At 41.0% G+C, this 18,683-nt stretch overlaps 1 protein-coding gene, 1 long non-coding RNA gene and 1 pseudogene across 2 annotated transcripts; all 3 read left to right on the forward strand.

Annotated features, from left to right (window-relative positions):
* Positions 1–2,214: 2,214 nt before the first annotated feature.
* On the forward strand, positions 2,215–8,893 carry LOC138972574 (uncharacterized). Its single transcript, XM_070345223.1, has 6 exons — positions 2,215–2,335; positions 2,881–2,932; positions 3,694–3,900; positions 5,934–6,140; positions 7,778–7,921; positions 8,623–8,893. The coding sequence occupies exons 1-6, from the start codon at positions 2,333–2,335 to the stop codon at positions 8,871–8,873; spliced, it is 864 nt and encodes a 287-aa protein (XP_070201324.1). The 5' UTR covers positions 2,215–2,332; the 3' UTR covers positions 8,874–8,893.
* A 3,390-nt stretch (positions 8,894–12,283) lies between these two features.
* On the forward strand, positions 12,284–15,134 carry LOC138972576 (uncharacterized). The gene is made up of 3 exons (XR_011457669.1): positions 12,284–12,456; positions 12,861–13,055; positions 13,946–15,134. It is a non-coding gene; the product is annotated as an uncharacterized lncRNA (long non-coding RNA).
* Positions 15,135–15,235: 101 nt separating this feature from the next.
* Positions 15,236–17,646, forward strand: LOC138974481 (uncharacterized; annotated as a pseudogene).
* Positions 17,647–18,683: the final 1,037 nt, after the last annotated feature.

The raw sequence follows: 18,683 nt of genomic DNA on the forward strand, positions 1-18,683 counted from the left end.
GTGTTTGCCAATCTGAACTTTTGTATTCCGGTAGACTTGGATTGAGAGGGAGCCAAGTGTGTCTGTCTGTCTATTTGTCATATTTGTCTGTGCAGAGTTATTCCCATAAACTACTGAAAAAGTGATAATGAAACTGTGTCTGATGACGTCATATCCGTCTGTTGAAAAAAGTCGAGGGTGCGCACTTTTGTGGGCTGAACTATTAATCATTTGTATTGACATTTTGATCAAACATTCTTCAACCTGGACCGGTCAATGATGGGATTGCATTATGAAACCATAAAACAAAATAATTTATTTGTTTATCGAAATGTTGCTTGAAAACGAAATTGCAATAGCAGTCACAAACGTGTTTACTTTGCATTCTTTGTTTTATTTTGAATCAAGAATTATACACTAGTCACAAAAAGTCAAGGAACAAAAATTCAAAAAGTCATATCTCCGAAACGATTTCACCAATTTATTAATCGTTTACACCAAAGTAAACCTTCTGGGCCACACATTGAATGTGGCAAATTTCATTGGTACCCAATAACGGAATGATGAGTTAAACTCAGTTCACTGCAAGCGTGTTGAATTTCAAAAGTCACAACTGTCTCATGTCAACAAAACAATGTCAGTAATGGGTATGGGCACCCCGCCGGGCCAAGCATTCGTTGCAGCGTCGACGCATGGACTGCACATGTCTTCTGAGGAGCTGCTGGTCCAGGTTTTGCCATTCATGTTGGAGGTATGCCAGCAGGTCCTGAAGGGTGTTTGGGGGAGGGTGATTGTCTCGCAGCTGCCTGTCAAGATGATCCCAGACATTTTCGATTGGGTTTAAGTCTGGGCTGCAGGCTGGCCATTCCATTCTGTGAACTCCCTGCTGCTGCAGGAAGGCCCCAACCACCCTGGCGCGATGCGGTGTGGCGTTGTCGTCCTGCAAAGTGGCCTGGGGTCCCAGCTGTTGCAGGAAAGGGATGACAATCGGACCCAGGATCTCGTCCCTGTAGCGTGCCCCGGTCAGATTCCCCTGGATGTGGTACAGGGGGGTCTTATGGTTGGCAGAGAAGCCTCCCCATACCATCATGGAGCCTCCACCATACGCGAGGACCTCCTGGACACAGTCCTGGTTAAACCGTTCGCCTTCTCGTCGCCATACGGACAGCCGCTTGTCCGGATGCATCAGATTAAACCTGCTTTCGTCGCTGAAGAGAACAGTGGCCCATTGATGACGTGTCCATCTCGAATGACGAGCAGACCCGTCTCGGCGGGCTCGTTTGTGGACTGGAGTCAGCTTGGGCTTCTTGGCTGGTACTCTGGAACGGAGCAGGACGTTGTGGAGACGGTTCCTGATGGTCTGCGTGCTGACTTGAATGTTGGTAGCCACCCTTAGCTGCCCCCTGATGCGCTCTGCAGTGATGGTGCGTGACGTCAGAGCCTGGCGGACGATGTAACGATCAGCCCTTGCATCAGTCTTTTTTGGTCTCCCAGATCTTGGCCTGTCCTGGACCCGTTCAGTCGCTCTCCAGCGTTCTTGTAGCCTCCAGACAACCGATGGAGACACCCCAAGTCGGTGGGCAACAGCTCGGTAGGTGGCGCCGCCCTGAAGCCAGGCAAGGGCTCGTCCTTTGTCGACATCTGGCAGCGATCGTCTCTGGACCATGGTGTTGGAATGGACCATAGCTGTGAAACGCTGGCTTATAAAGGCTTTCAGTGCGGTGAGTTTCACAGCCCAGACGTCCGCCTAGCACGTGCCATGATCAGTTTCGATGTTCAGTACCAATGTTCATTCTGCTGAGCCAGTGAATTTAGGCGCATTTTTGACGTGGAGGGCCTGCACTTTCCGCCTGCCTAGCACCGCGTCCGTGCATCACATGCGGCCAATGATGCTGTCTAGACAATTTGCGAGTTGTTGTCAGTGCATTAGCCAAGTTTGGTTGATTTCGTTTTTCGGGTTATGAAGATATTGCTGTTTGCTTTTTCCATGTGAATATGTCAGTTGTTCCTTGACTTTTTGTGACAAGTGTATATATATGCTATGTCTGAAATTATATTGTGTTAAAAAAAAAAACGAAAATTCGTTTAATGCAAATTGGGTTCCAAGTTTACAACACCGAGAGTTTAATTTTGATGTTTAGGCCGACAGTTTGATATTAAAATATCCCTTCATGTTCACAACTCGATTTTTTTCAGATGCTTTGTTGATAATGAATACCCTTTTTGTTATATGCGTATCTGTGAATTTTGTCATCAACAGATCAACAGAATGTGACAAAGGACGATAAGAAAACCATGACAGAAGGAAGAATTTTATGTACAACTGAGAGCAAAGGAAAACAGCACTACAACAATGGTATTACAATATTTTTTGTGTTGTTTGTACCCATGACTTGCTTCGTGCATATTTCCACTCAGGGTGGAAGTTGCAATTCCTCTAAAGACGTGTATAAGTATTCTAGAAGCTTCTTCAAGAAATGGTTGACCGCTTTTGTTTATTGTGTTTTATTCTTAAAAAAAAGTCGATCTCCTAGTTAATGCATTCTTTATGGGATCCACAGGCCCTTACAATCTTCCTGAGTTTTAACCTAATTTCAAAATTCGTTCTTAACAACTTCCTGTCAATACTTTAAACTTTCTCAAAGTATTTCCCCCCACAATTGCACACTTGGTAATGTCAGACGAGAGTGGTATTCCATGCCAACAGAAGTGTCCACTCGATGAGCGGTTTGCCTCTTGGTTGAAAAACAAGGGTTGAGATCTCGCTTCATCTCTACCTATCGGGCTGATGATAAGATCAAAACAGGTGTCTGGCCAAGGTATTATTACATTGCTCCTGAAGACTTTGTTTAGAACGTCTCTTTGAACAGCTTTCATTGAAACATGTTTGCCTTTTCTTAGAAACCTTCGGGGCTGTTGTGGGAGAGAGGCAGTTTGTGCTTTCTAATTTTGGGTGAGTACTCATTCTACATTTGACGGCATCGTCCGCTCAAATAAAAGGAAAATAACAGAATGTTCTGAAGACATGGACACATCTATCTTGAAATTGGTGAACAGCACATTCTCAAACACTTGAAAATAGTGCACAGCACAGTGAATGAGAATGTGATGTCCACTAATTTGAAAATAGATATATGTCCATGTATTTTGTAACGTTCCTTTAATTTAAGTGGGCAATTAAGCAGATGAGAGACGTAAGAAAAATACACGACGCATTGAGGAGACATGAAACCAAATTTGATCAACACGAACTGGCAGTTCTTTGTTGGAAAGCTACTGTTTCCTGTCGTTTGTAACGATTAATATGAAGTTGCGTTTTCCAAAAAGCCCCCAATGACACGACTTGAGTAGCAACGAACATATTCAGTCAAAATCAATGCAGTCATTTAAAACCCTTATGTAATCTTCCACATATAAATACATACAAACACAATCACAGAAACGAGCATAATCTCGATCTTTCCCGGTTCAATGTTGATGGGGTATCCTTATTTGGGCGATTGTCATGTGACCCATTTGAGAGAAATGTTCAATCCACATAGTGCACTGAATAGCCAAAGCAGGTGTCTTTAGTACCGTAGAAAGTTGTATTGAAGCAAGACATTTATGAATGTATTATTTGCTTAGGAGTAAGTAGTGCTACTTTTCCAAGTTTGGATCACTTTTCATAGCACAGGTTTTGCGTTGTTATAAGAATATCACTTTTGCTTTTAGCTCTGCCTGGTCTTGTGGCCCACAGGAGGGCCAAATGGCTTTTTGACCACAAACACAAGACAAGCTGCCAGACAGGAACACCCATGACGCCTGTGTTGGAAGGACAACTTTCCGTCATCACATGTCACTTCCCAGATGATCTCCGTTACTGGAAACTCGATTTTGGTGTTATCAGACACGATCTCGACGGATTTGATCCCCTGGGAGGTAATTACAGCAATACTCGCAACATCAACTAACCATTATCAGTATTTTCCCGATGTTGGGTAGTACAGCCACACTTTTCGAATCACAGATTTTTGTTACACTCAAATAAGGGTTACCCCGAAATCGACCTGACAAAAACGTTTAAACTAGGAACAACTTGGCAACTTCTGCTTGTACACGAAAAGAACGTAATATCAATTATCTATCCAGAACAGATTGTTTTATACAGATTGCTTGAGTATTTCTTGTGTTATTTTATTCCTACTGATGCAGGTATCGCATGTTCAGTCGAAAACGGGAGTTTTGTGCGTCATTTTGAGAGGTAGCATAACAAAAATCACTGTATTTAAGCAATGACCGGATGGATGGGTTTGGCACTTTCATGATATTATGCCTGTGTACCAGTCGACCTTCAGGTACAATTTTTACATTTAGTCAAGTTTTGACTAAATGTTTTAACATAGAGGGTGAATCGAGACGAAGGTCGTGGTGTATGTGTGTCTGTGTGTGTGTTTGTGTCTGTCTGTCTCTCTGTGTGTGTAGAGCGAATCAGAGTAAACTACTGGACCGATCTTTATGAAATTTGACATGAGAGTTCCTGGGTATGATATCCCCAGACGGGTTTTTACATTTTTTGGATAAATGTCTTTGATGACGTCATATCCGGCTTTTTGTAAAAGTTGAGGCGGCACTGTCACACCCTCATTTTTCAATCAAATTGATTGAAATTTTGGCCAAGCAATCTTCGACGAAGGCCAGACTTCGGTATTGCATTTTAGCTTGGTGGCTTAAAAATTAATTAATGACTTTGGCCATTAAAAATCTGAAAATTGTAAAACAAAAAAAAAAGTTCAAATAAAACGATCCCAATTTACGTTCATCTTATTCTTCATCATTTCTTGATTTCAAAAACATATACATATGTTATATTCGGATTAAAAACAAGCTCTGAAAATTAAAAATATAAAAACTATGATCAAAATTAAATTTCCGAAATTTATTTAAAAACAATTTCATCTTATTTCTTGTCGGTTCCTGATTCCAAAAACATATAGATATGATATGTTTGGATTAAAAACACGCTCAGAAAGTTAAAACGAAGAGAGGTACAGAAAAGAGTACTATGCAGCACAGCGAAACCACTACCGCGCTAAACAGGCTCGTCAGTTTCACTGCGTTTTGCACGAGCGGCGGACTACTGTCATTGTGAAAAAATGCAGTGCGTTCAGTTTCATTCTGTGAGTTCCACAGCTTGACTAAATGTAGTAATTTCGCCTTACGCGACTTGTTGATTTTTGTAGTTGTTTGTTAAGATGTTATGCAATCTTTTGGAGAGAAAAATGTGTAAAACCCCGTCACAGGTTTCTTGACATATACGATACAAAATCACGATTGTGTATGCAAATAGACACATTATTGATACAATTACTCCCACAGTTTTACTTGAGTATGACCACGAGCGTAAATTTGATAGCCAAGTAAACACTGAGAAAAACGGAACGTTCACGCTGTTTTCAAGGGTCAGCGATTACGGATGAGTGCCTCTCAAAGCACCCTGCATGCGATCAAGCATGACTATAGGCATCCTGAATCACAGCAATCATCCAAAAATATCAATCCTGTTTACAGGACATGCAAATGTGCACAAGTGGACATACTCTTATGAGTACTCGGTACTTGTGTAAATCATTCGTCTTTGTGAGGTTTTCTCCAGCGGTATTACTAAACCCTGATAAGAGTATCAGGGTTACTTCCCTTGACGTTACCTGTGTAACTGTGTCAGACATCGATGGTTTTGGCAATACAATAAGATTTCTGGAGATATTTAGTTAACTGCTACAGTTTGGTCGAAATCTAAAAGCAGTACGACTAGAGTAGACTCGGTAGAAGACATGTGCACCAGACAGAATTATATATAATTATATATGATTATTCTCTTCATCTACTACAGACTTGTTACAACAACAAACAAGAGAGAGAGAGAGAGAGAGAGAGAGAGAGAGTCACGTATTTGCCTACTCTTTTGCTTTCAGACCTAATTTTGAGCTGCACTTGGGACTTAGGAAAAGACAACCCCAGCTGCATAGGAAAAGGTAGTGAACAAGTGAAACTTGCTGCTTCAGGAAATGAGACAACTCTTGATATCCCAAACACTCAAAAGGAACATGCTGGCAGATACAGTTGTCGATATGCACTTTCATGGCCGGATGAGGAGGGACACTGCACTCTGGCAGTAGCGGGTAATATTGATATTCATGTTCCTAATGTTGTTGCTTTTTTACCTGTTTTTCTTTGACATTTACATTTCTAGCAGGGCTCCCAAAACTGCGTCCCTGCTACCCACAAGAAGCCCCCCCCCCAAAAAAAAAAGGTACCACACATTAGGAAGGGGTGCAGTAGAATAACGTGAATAATGCTGAAAACAGCGGGTCCCAGGACACTTCTTGCTCACCGCCGGTTTTGTTTATAACACAAAATGTTCTTCCAGATTTGTTCGCACGGAAGCTACCGAGTTAAATCTACCCGATATGTTCTTTTTTTTTAATGCACATCTCGAAGACTTTCCATAAGTCGGCATTACTTCAAGGAGAAATCCAAGTATCATGTTCGGCAAGACCTTTGTCTTCCGAAACCAAGAATATTACGTATGATCCTCCTGGACTAGAATAGAGGATAGCTTTACAAAAAGCACGCATCAGAGCATTATGTGTCAATGTTACACCCAGTCGACGAAGTTCCTCAAAGGAAGTACTGCCGTGTATTGGCAGAAGGCAGTAAGTCCAAATTTGGACATGAGATTATCGTATCATATATTGCATAGAAAACAAAGGCGCATCTTTTTTCAAAATGTCAAAGTTGTGCGATCAATTATTATTGATTTTGTAAAGAAGTACGTCAACTTAAATTGTTTTAAAATGGAAGCAAGTCCATGGACTTCTTGGTTGTCAGCGTTGCTCTGGACTTATTTTCTTGCCAGCATCATTACGTGAATGCATGTTTCATTGCTCTATGTTGTCGCAATTTCTCACTTGAAAACCTTTATCTAGTTTGAGAAATTGAACACCTTATTATCAAATCATGCCTCCTATTTCTTATAAAAAGTAAGAGAAAATGAAAGAGAGAGAGAGAGAGGGGGGAGACACAGAGAAAGAGAGAGATAGATAGACAACAACAAAAAAAAAAAAAGAGAGAGAGAGAGAGAGAGAGAGAGAGAGAGACGGACATACAGACAAGTAGACCAAAACAGGATGAGAGATAGAGTGTGTGTGTGTGTGTGTGTGTGTGTGTGTATGTGTGTGTGTGTGTGTGTGTGTGTGTGTGTGTGTGTGGAGGGGGGGGGTAGTATGGGAACACTTTTCCCCCAAATGTGCATTGTCTCAGATAATAAATTGGCAGAAAGCAGTAAGTTTAATTTTTGCTTTATGCCTTTTTCTCAGCCAGACCACAATGAAATGGCAGAAAGCAGTAACTTAGTCCTATTCTGACTTTTGCTACTTTGTTCAACAAGAGTGAAGTTGGGACATAATTTGTCAGAAAGCAGTAGGTCATGTTACTGCCTTTTACCAATATGTTTAGGTGAAGAGTTTCGTGTATTAAATTGGCAAAAGGTAGCAAGTCCACACAAAAATTAATTATTGCTAAGTGATTAATCAAATGTGGTTGTTGATATTCAAAACAGAAATGCAAAACACTACCCTGCATTTCATCAGTAATTTTTTTTTATTAAAAGCTTTGCATTACCATACAAAGATGCACACGGAAAAAGTCGATTTTCTTGAAACTATGTTTCATGGACTTGCTTACTTCTGCCTTCACACGGCAGCGTAGGACTATATATCATGTTATTAAGAAATGACTTTGCTTTGGGTTATTGCAGGACGAAGTATCTTTTGCTCAGTGCCCCATGCCACAGTTTCTGTGGGCGCCTTGTCAACCATTACATGCCATTTCCACTCCGATCTGTCACAAAGCAGGGAAAAATTCCACGTTTACCGATTTAGTGACGATGGAAGTCAGCCAAGTTAGTGACTGTTGAACACACTTTGGTTCTCATTGTTGTCATGTGTATGGACTGAAATAGTCTTTTTTTTTTAGCTACCAAACGAGTGTGAGATTACTCTTAACTGATCTTAAGGTCAAACATATTGCCAATTGCAAAACATGAAGTAATTGCGTTCTTCTTTTTGATGTGTGTCTAAAATGACTTGAAAAATGTTCGTCCATGGTTTTTTTTGTATTGCTGCTGCAGCTACCGTTGTTGTTGTTCATGTTTCAAAATAAGAACTAGTTGAAAAGAGAAGAACAAATTGTTTCCTGGTTTGTTGGTGTCTCAGTTTCAGCAAAGTAAAAACATTAATTAATAAACAGGATCAGATCATTTATCTTGGGCTCCATACATATTGTTGGTCGGGAAGGATAGCCTCTATTCCGTTTGTTATTGCTAGTGTGTTGCACTTTAGATACTTGTATTTAATGTTATCTATTCAGGAGCATGCTTGTTTACCGTTTGCTATAACACTAGATGCGAAGTTCAGACACTTCTCATGTTATGGAACGCAACATGCATCGTAATGAGGCATTAATTTCAGTGCTGGGTAGTTTGACGCCGCTGTTACTGTTTTGATTCATTTAAAGATGACCCCAATTTTTTGTGTCTTGGATTGCTTGTGTAATTCACATTCTACTTCATCGCGTACATTCAGTTTTATGTCACTGTTGCAGTTGAAGTGGCGTATTGCACATGGAATGTGAGAGACGCGAATGGCAAACCAAGTTGTGTTGTGAGACCTGGCTACCATCTTGACACTGGAAATATTGGCACTAACGCCACACTTGAAATCGGTTCTGCAGTGGAGATGCATTCCGGCAGATATTCGTGCAGGACAATACCTGCAAACGAGAATGTGAAAGTCATTGACTGCTCTTTGAGTGTCAAAGGTAAGAATTGCAAGTCGGCTTACACACGATTCTAATGTCGCTTTTGCCAAACACTTTCACGCAGGAAGAAAAAACATTATTCTATCCAGTCTTGAGTCAAAAGTTGCTGATTGACAACAACAAAAACTTTGAAAACAAACCAAGCAAACAAACAGACACAACAATTAAAACAAGTCGCGTAAGGCGATAATATAATATTTAGTCTAGCTGTCGAATTCACAGAATGGAACTGAACGCACTGCATTTTTTTCAGCAAGACCATATACTCGTGGCATCGTCAGTCCACCACTCGTGGCAAAGGCAGTATCTCTATTCGTTTGAACTTTCTGAGCGTGTTTTTAATCCAAACATATCATATCTATATGTTTTTGGAATCAGGAACCGACAAGGAATAAGGTGAAAGTGTTTTTAAATTGATTTCGAAAATGTAATTTTGATCATAATTTTTATATTTTTAATTTTCAGAGCTTGTTACATTTAGTCAAGTTTTGACTAAATGTTTTAACGTAGAGGGGGGAATCGAGACGAGGGTTGTGGTGTATGTGTGTATGTGTGTGTGTGTGTCTGTGTGTGTGTCTGTGTGTGTGTGTGTGTGTGTGTGTGTGTCTGTCTGTCTGTCTGTCTGTCTGTGTGTGTGTGTGTGTTCGTGTGTAGAGCGATTCAGACTAAACTACTGGACCGATCTTTATGAAATTTGACATGAGAGTTCCTGGGAATGATATCCCTGGATGTGTTTTTCTTTTTTTCGATAAATGTCTGTGATGACGTCATATCCGGCTTTTTGTAAAAGTTGAGGCGGCACTGTCACACCCTCATTTTTCAATCAAATTGATTGAAATTTTGGCCAAGCAATCTTCGACAAAGGCCGGACTTCGGTAATGCATTTCAGTTTGGTGGCTTAAAAATTAATTGATGACTTTGGTCATTAAAAATCTGAAAATTGTGATAAATTTTATTTTTATATAAAACGATCCAAATTTACGTTCATCTTATTCTACATCATTTCCTGATTCAAAAAACATATAAATATGTTTATATTTAGATAAAAAAACAACTCTGAAAATTAAAAATATAGAAACTATGATCAAAATTAAATTTCGGAAATCGTTTTAAAAACTATTTTATCCTATTCCTTGTTGTTTCCTGATTCCAAAAACATATAGATATGATATGTTTGGATTAATAACACGCTCAGAAAGTTAAAACGAAGAGAGGTACAGCAAAGCATGCTATGAAGCACAGCGCAACCGCTACCGCGCCAAACAGGCTCGTCACTTTCACTGCCTTTTGCACTAGCGGCGGACTACGTTCAGTTTCATTCTGTGAGTTCCACAGCTTGACTAAATGTAGTAATTTCGCCTTACGCGACTTGCTTTTAATTTGAATATTACATATTTATATGTTTTTGGAATTGGAAAATGATGAAATATAAGATTAAATTGTTTTTGGATCGTTTAATAAAAAAATATTTGTATTACAATTTTCAGACTTTTAATGACCAAAATCATTAATTAATTTGTAATTCTCCAAGCTGAAATGCAATACCGAAGTCCGGCCTTTATCGAAGATTCCTTGGCTAAAATTTCAATCAATTTCATTGAAAAATGAGGGTGTGACAGTGCCGCCTCAACTTTTACAAAAAGCCGGATATGACGTCATCAAAGACATTTATCGAAATAATGAAAAAACCCAGTAGGGGATATCATTCCCAGAAACTCTCATATAAAATTGCATAAAGATCGGTCCTGTAGTTTACTCTGAATCGCTCTACACGCACACACACACACACACACACACACACACACACACACACACACACACACGCAAGCAATCAGTCATCCAACACAAATAAAATGTCAAAACCACACTTATTAGATTACTTATTCAATTCGAAATGTGTGCGTACGGAAAAAGATTTGGGTAGATTACACCAGCATGATGATTAGTCAGACATTGGCAATTTGTCAGATTTTTTCTAGAAAAACTCACATTGTGGATATGTTTTTATTCAATTAAAGGAGTCGCACCTATGATATGGACATATTTTTGGACCATTTGCACAGTTGATTATTTGTGGCTAAATAGTGCTAGAGCGTCAGGTCGCGACTATGGTGAGATGCTCTCACCCACGGTAAATTGGTGTGTTTGTTGTTGATTTTTAATGTCCCGTCAAACTATTTTGACATACGGGAGCAATGCAAGTTTATTTCTTTTCACAGTTTGAATAGTGGTCAACTTGTTTAAAGGCACAGTAAGCCTCCCGTAAAACATCACAGATACTGTCGGGCTTTTACACACAGTACAAACACCCTTCCATTTGAACGCTCACCGAACGGGAACATCCTAGGTGCCCTACGTATAGAGCGAGCAATTTTTAAAGTATTATTTTGTCGGATTGTCTCCATCACAATCGGACCGTGGTGCGTTTTGGCGCTAGACCTAACTTTTATTAAAATTGAAATAATAAATTGACAGCTTATTACACAAACATTCTTAAATCATACACTAATTCTTTGTTCATCAAGACAAGATCAGTACAATTCGAAGTTTTGAAAGTCTGAAAAAAGAAAAGCCCCGAAGCAGGGTCACGCAAGGTCGTGGTTTTTGTAGCAGACGACGGTTTAGGCCTATCGCCAGTTCCTCTGAACAGTCAAAAGCCATCGCTAGAGTTCTTGTGAACCACATGCGTTTGTTTCGTGCATAGTCAGAGGTACATAATAACGTGCTATTGCAGATAAGCTCACAGCGAGCCGCATTCAAATTACAAACTGACGACTACATTGTGAAAAAGGGAAACGGGATCACACGGGTTCACGATGGCTCAGGGGTAAGATAAACCACGCAAAAATAAATTCATTGAAAATGGCTCGCTCTTTACGTATGTTCCCGTTTGGTGAGCGTTCAAACGGAAGGGTGTTTGTACTTTGTGTAAAGCCTGACAGTATCTGTGATGGTTTACGGGAGGCTTTCTGTGCCTTTAAGACTATTTACATTTAACCAAACAACGTAAAACGAAGAAGGTTCTGAAAAGCTCATGGCCCAGGGGAGATAATCTGATCTGAACTCTTTATCTGAACGAACTGCTTCTGTGTGTATAAGGATAACATTAAAATCACACACACACACACACACACACACACACACACACACACACACACACACACACACACACACACACACACTCACACACTCACACACACTCATACACACACACACACACGCATACACACGCACACACACACACACACACACACACACACACACACACACACACACACACACACACACACACACACATTGTCAAACTGGGATTTTTTTAGTATGTATAATTTCCATTTTAAGAGTTAAACATAACTTTGATTAAGTGATAATTAATCCGAGCAAATGATTACAAAACACAAAGCTGAACGTATGTCAATACCTGGATGATTGCAGGAATCACAAGCAGGACCACGACAAGGCCAGCTCAAAGACAGCCAGACCAGTATTCAGATAAGTTCGTACGAGAGGGCCAGTCAACGTCTGTGACTTGTTTTTTTCCAAAGAACATCGACAGTCACATTACACAGATCGGCGTGAAACGAGTCATTAACAAGGGAACATCTTCAAATGAAAGTGGTACGTGCACTTTTTAAAGGCTCAATCCTTACCGTTTCGGATCACGATCCAGCCACACTTTCACATGAAATAAGACGTTCCTAAGGCTTAGACACACATATCCTTCCTTTTCGGAATGAGAATGTTTTGATTAATTAATTTTACAAAGAAAAAGAATTGTCCGTTCAAAACATGAATTTACCAAACAAACTCTACACACAATTCCTAGTCAGCACACAGAGCACCTAGGCTACTTGATGTTTTAGTATGGCAGATCAAATCAAATCGACTTTATTACATCAAACATGAGAACATACAGTGGTTGTGGGGAATCGACAATCACAACACTGCAACATTAGAAGCATTTGCATACCCGCTGTATACGTACATACGTTCACATTACGTTTGTATTTGTGTATTTTTAGAGCAAGTACTACAATGCAATGAAAGCTCGCCATGTCACAAGACGGAAGGCTACGACCTGGCAGACAAAGGAACCCAGACGTTTACGGTGACGATCACGAACTTCACTGAACAGCAAGAAGGAATATATGTTTGCACCTTCAAAGCAAAAGATATAGAATCTGAAATTCCAACGGTTTGCCTTCATCTTTCTAAAGGTAAACTATCGCTTCTATCTTGTTGTTCTTTTAGTTTCCTCTGTGTGCTTTATTTGTGACATCTTTTTCTGTTGTCTTCGTTTCTTACAAACTCCTTTAATTTCTTTCTTGGGCCAGTCAACCGAGCAGAATATATGAGCTTTGGGCTTTAACGGTCGATGCATGCTCGTGAAGAACACACATAAGTACAAGGGTATTCGTTTACGACGTTAGTAATAGTAAATTCTGACAGTTTTGCATCATGTACAAAAACAAAGGTACCCAAGCTTAAATTGCATGAGTTATGCCTAAGACATATTTTTCTCTCAAATATCTTCATCCTCCGGGCATATTTTGGTATGTAATTAAAAAACAGATTTTTTTTGCAATAGTGTACCTGATTTAGTATTTGATTGTCTCGTCTGGCGAAATGCTGAAATCAATGTTGCCCTCCATGGTGGATTAATAGATTAGGTAGAAAGCTCTCTCTGCTCCGGTTCTCTGATCCATTTCTGCGCTTAATTGCTGGTTTTAAGGTCCCTTCAACCTGTTTGGGCTTTGCGGGACTGCCATTTCAGCGGAGAAGACAAATCAATTTATTCATTATTTGTCTTCCACGTACAGCTTTAGTTGTCCAACTCATCACTTCATGTGATGGGTCAGGGGACACAACCCATGCTGACAGACTGGTTAAACTAGATATGTTGAAACGTGTCAGTTCAAAGGCCTGAAGAGGATTTGTTGTTCAAGTGCATGAAGTGAAGATCTAAACAATGTAAATGATGTTTAGGTCGAAAAAAGGAAACATTTAATTAGAACTGTTACTTCAGGTATTGCCACCACTGTTACGCTCACTACACCTGTACTGCTACTATATCAATATGAAGACATGTTGTTTCGTTTTATTTCAGATGCACCAGATCCTCGTCCGAGCAGAAGTCAAGCAGCACAAACCTACCAGCCATCTCCAACTGTGGCTATGGCAGCATGCTACCTATTGTGTGTGATGATGTTTTGATTTAAAAAAGATCTTCAGTGGCACTAGAAAGAAGTAAATACTACTCGTCAAAAACAATTCAGCATGAACGTTTGTTCAGTTTGTTCATGTTAAAAACATAAGTTTGGCTTTAGAAAGGCCATTTTACAATACCATACCGTAAGACTTTCTTTCCTTCTTTGGTGTTTAACGTCGTTTTCAACCATTCAAGGTTATATCGCGACGGTACCGTAAGACGCAAGGACTTTGATCGTGATTGGGATAGCGTTCAATAAGTAGACTTGACGTTTTTTGAGGATGCAGGCAGTCTCTAATCCACTAAATTAAGACTGTCTCTCATAAAACCTTACAGCCTGTTTATTGCATACCGTGGGGGAATAAATGCCCTTGTACGAGACAATATTTGCAACAAGTACGAACTTTTGTCAATATTATATTGAGCTTAAAGGCATATGTACTCGATGACTATACACGCTAATTGCTTTACCAACAGCTGGAGACATGCTAAATTAAGTTCCCTGCAAAATATTGTGGTCTAGGACCCCTTCAATGTTGAGATATGTTAATTTTCATTTTGATCTGGATCGTCCTATTTATAGATTTGGCAACACATGTAACGTTGATGCAAGGGAGCTAACACCGCGGCTTTGTTGACATCCTCACTTTTTCAGAGGCTAGAACAAGCTGTAATGCATGTATTATGGTCCGCGCATGGAGACATATATCGTCATTATATGGTCTTGTGGTGCGTTTGACATCGATTATGGGCAAAATACACTTTGTAAACACGGGAGCGCGTACATATGCTTTTAAATAAATACATTTCGGCCTTAGCTATACATGAGTTTATGATAAAGCGAAAGCAACCTGCAAGTGAGCCGTTTGAGAAGGGCTTAAGCAAACAAGTCATTCTCAAATGGCTTATCAATATTCAGTTGGCGTTCTATTCCATTCGATCTACATTTCCGAGAACAATAGACAACATAAGCCTCATGGGGATAGTTCTGTTAACGGAGGTATACCAGCTGAGCTATGCGCCGTGCAATACACAAGTTTTGATGCAGTAACATGTATGGTTAAAAAAACTAGGCCAGGGCTCCCATTTGGTAAAAGTGGATATCAAGTCTGCATTCAGACTCCTCCTTTACACCCATTAGATTTTGGATTGATGGGTATGTTGGTCGAGGGCAAGTTCTTTGTTGACAAGGCACTGCCGTTTGGATGTGCTATCTCGTGCTCTCTTTTTGAGAAATTTAGTACCTTTTTAGAGTGGTGTGTGAAACAAGCTAGCTTCTCCTGTGATGTAATCCACTACTTGGATGATTTTTGTGGGGGTGGTGCTTCAAGTGAGCAAGCTCAAGCGATGTTGGACAGTATGCTCTCAACCTTTTGCGATTTAGGAGTGCCTATTGCCGCAGACAAAGTAGAGGGCCCATCCACATGTCTCAAGTTTTTAGGACTGATAGTCGATACTGTTGCCTTACAGGTTCGAATCCCACAAGATAAACTTATGGAACTTTAAAGACAGGTGTCAGAATGTTTGTACAAGCATAAGGTAACATTGCGCCAGTTACAGTCCTTGGTTGGAAAACTGAATTTCGCTTGTAGAGCAGTGGTCCCTGGTAGAGCCTTTTGTAGAAGACTGATTGACGCAACCAGGGGGGTAAAGAGGCCATTCCATCACATCCGAATCACTGCGGCCATGAGAGAAGATTTGAAGGTATGGAGCTCATTTTTAGAAACCCACAACGACATCAGCATTATGTTAGATGAGGTATGGGTGGACAGCTCCCACCTCAATCTCTTTACTGACGCAGCTGGGGGTATTGGGTTCGGAGCCTTTTTTGGTGGCCACTGGGCTTGTGAGTCCTGGCCAGCGGGGTGGCAGGAAAACGATCCGGACATCACCTTTAAGGAACTTTTCCCCATTGTTCTGGTCGTCCACCTCTGGGGAAAGGAACTAGAAAACCAAAAGGTCTTATTCCATTGCGATAACATGGCTGTTGTCCATATCATTAATCGGCAGACAACCCGCTCACCCCCATCAATGGGTCTGGTGAGAGCATTGGTGGGAGCTTGCCTTAGACATAACATTCTGTGTAGTGCGAAGCACATTCCAGGAACCAAAAATGCGGTTGCTGATGCGCTTTCCCGTTTGCAGTTCCAACGATTCAGGGCCCCATGCCCGAGCGCCAACACTCAACCGGCAGAGATCCCCAGAGCCTTGCTGCAGCAGCTTCAGCAGAAGTAAAGCGACTCGTGTCGGCCGCCTTTGCCCCAGCGACGCAGACAGCATACAAACAGGGAATACGCATGTTTGAGGAATTCCGTTTTTCCCACGGCCTGGGGTCGGACTGGCCAGCTTCACCTCAACAGGTCGTGGAATTTGCCGCCCACCTGTCGCTAGCCGGAAAGGCGCACACCACCGCCCGCACTTACATCGCGGGTATTGGGGCTAAACATAAGTTAAATGGATGGTCTGATCCCGCAGAAAACTTCTTGTTAAAAAAGCTACTTCAGGGTATGTCCAAGCTGGATAGGCGCCACGACCTTTTTGTTTGTTTGTTTGTTTGCTTAACGCCCAGCCGACCACGAAGGGCCATATCAGGGCAGTGCTGCTTTGACATTTAACGTGCGCCACACACAAGACAGAAGTCGCAGCACAGGCTTCATGTCTCATCCAGTCACATTATTCTGACACCGGACCAACCAGTCCTAGCACTAACCCCATAATGCCAGACGCCAGGCGGAGCAGCCACTAGATTGCCAATTTTAAAGTCTTAGGTATGACCCGGCCGGGGTTCGAACCCACGACCTCCCGATCACGGAGCAGACGCCTTACCACTAGGCCAACCGTGCCGGTCGCCAGGACCTGAGAAAGCCTATCACATTACAGAGGCTTAAGCAGTTAATTGGCATATTACCTGTAGTCTGTGCCAATGTTTTTGAGCAGAAGTTGTTCACAGCAGCGTATAGTGTCGCATTCTTTTGGGTTCCTTCGCGTCAGCGAGGTTGTGGGTCAGGGTGACACCCTAAAAGGTGCTAGAGCTGGAATTGGTTACGCAGACGTAGTGATGGGAAAGAACTTAAAGATCAGGATCAGGGGCTCTAAAACCGATCAAGCGATGAGAGGGGAGCAGGTATGCATGCGCCGGGCGGAGAGGCATCCGGAAGCCTGCCCAGTGTTGGCCATGCAGGCATATCTACAAGTCAGACCCAGCGGGTCAGGGCTGCTCTTCAAGCATTTTGATGGCGCGCCACTAAGCCCCTACCAGTTCCAGGCCATTCTGAAAAGTGGGGCGAAGGCACTGGGCTGGGAGGTGAACAGATCCACCTCTTACTCATTCCGCATCGGGGCAGCCACCACAGCAGCTATGAATGGCACTCCGGTGAGGCGCATAATGGCACTAGGGTGATGCGAGTCTCAGGCAGTGGAGAAGTATGTCCGCACTAACCAAGTTTGAGGAATGTCCTGGGCGGATTGGTTTACACCTCCGCCACAGGGAATGTGTTCTAGTCAGGGGTACATAGTTTTGCTGGTGGCTTGGGCGGATTGGTTTACACCTCCGCAACAGGAAATGTGTTTTAGTCAGGTAAATAGTTTTTTCTTGTGGCCTGGGCGGATTGGTTTAGTAGGTTGTTGGAACGTTTGTTATTGACAAAACAATACATTCACATACTTCAACATTTTGCACAACAAATGTATGGAGAATTCAACCATTTATTGCATGGTCTGATAAACATATAATCACGGGAACGCAGAAGAAGAAGAAGACATTTATTATACTTAAAAAATAGTCATCCAAAACTTTCTTTTCACAAGGTACAGAAAACGAACTTGTTTTCAAGTAATTATGCATGATCTATTCGTTTGGTTATTAATTATTCTCGTGCCCGTTCTCGCAAGAGAACGTTAAACTTTAGGACATATTCAACCAAGCTGTATAGGTGAATTTGTTGAAATGATGTGTTGCCTTAGTTGAATTTGTTATTTTGATTTAAGGAGAGTTTGAAGCCATTTCAGGGATATCCAAGTCATCTCTGCATTTTACAACGCATTTGTACATAATGTTTCCTTCTATGATAATATAAAAATGGTTAGACAATGATACGGAATATGAGAAAAGAAGAATTGTTTTTATAGAGAAACGGGTATGGAAGATCTAAGCTGAAGTATTTGTTCCATTTTCGAACACAGTTTTTGTTAGCAGTTTTGACCAGTGTGACATAGTTAATAATTCTATGTGTTTGATTTTTTAAGACAGCAGAATGGAAATGTTTTCTTACTACAAGAAACGCACTGGAAAAGCCACCAAGAACATTTGATTAGGTCACAGTGGGGCTATGAATGTATTGTTGCTGGTAATGATTCTGCAAGCAGAGGTGTTGCTGTATTGTTTAAAAATAATTTTGATTATAAGATTCATAATATTGTCAAAGATGATGATGGAAGGTATGTTTTGATTGTGATAGAGATTTTGTTGAAAAAACGTCTGACCCTTGCAAATGTTTATGGCCCAAGTAATGCTGATTGTCCTGCCTTTTTTGATAAACTAAGTATGTTTGAGATAATTGTGCAGATGGATAATGAGTTAGTTATTATCGGAGGCGATTGGAATGTTGTTATAAACCCCAATGTTGATAACAACTAC

Source organism: Littorina saxatilis, linkage group LG8 (assembly GCF_037325665.1).
Source record: "Littorina saxatilis isolate snail1 linkage group LG8, US_GU_Lsax_2.0, whole genome shotgun sequence".
Classification (NCBI taxonomy): domain Eukaryota; kingdom Metazoa; phylum Mollusca; class Gastropoda; order Littorinimorpha; family Littorinidae; genus Littorina; species Littorina saxatilis.

Coding starts and splice junctions, on each gene's coding strand:
- LOC138972574 (XM_070345223.1), top strand. Junction 6,141..7,777: donor CTGCACTCTGGCAGTAGCGG/GTAATATTGATA, acceptor GGGTTATTGCAG/GACGAAGTATCTTTTGCTCA. Junction 7,922..8,622: donor TGACGATGGAAGTCAGCCAA/GTTAGTGACTGT, acceptor TCACTGTTGCAG/TTGAAGTGGCGTATTGCACA.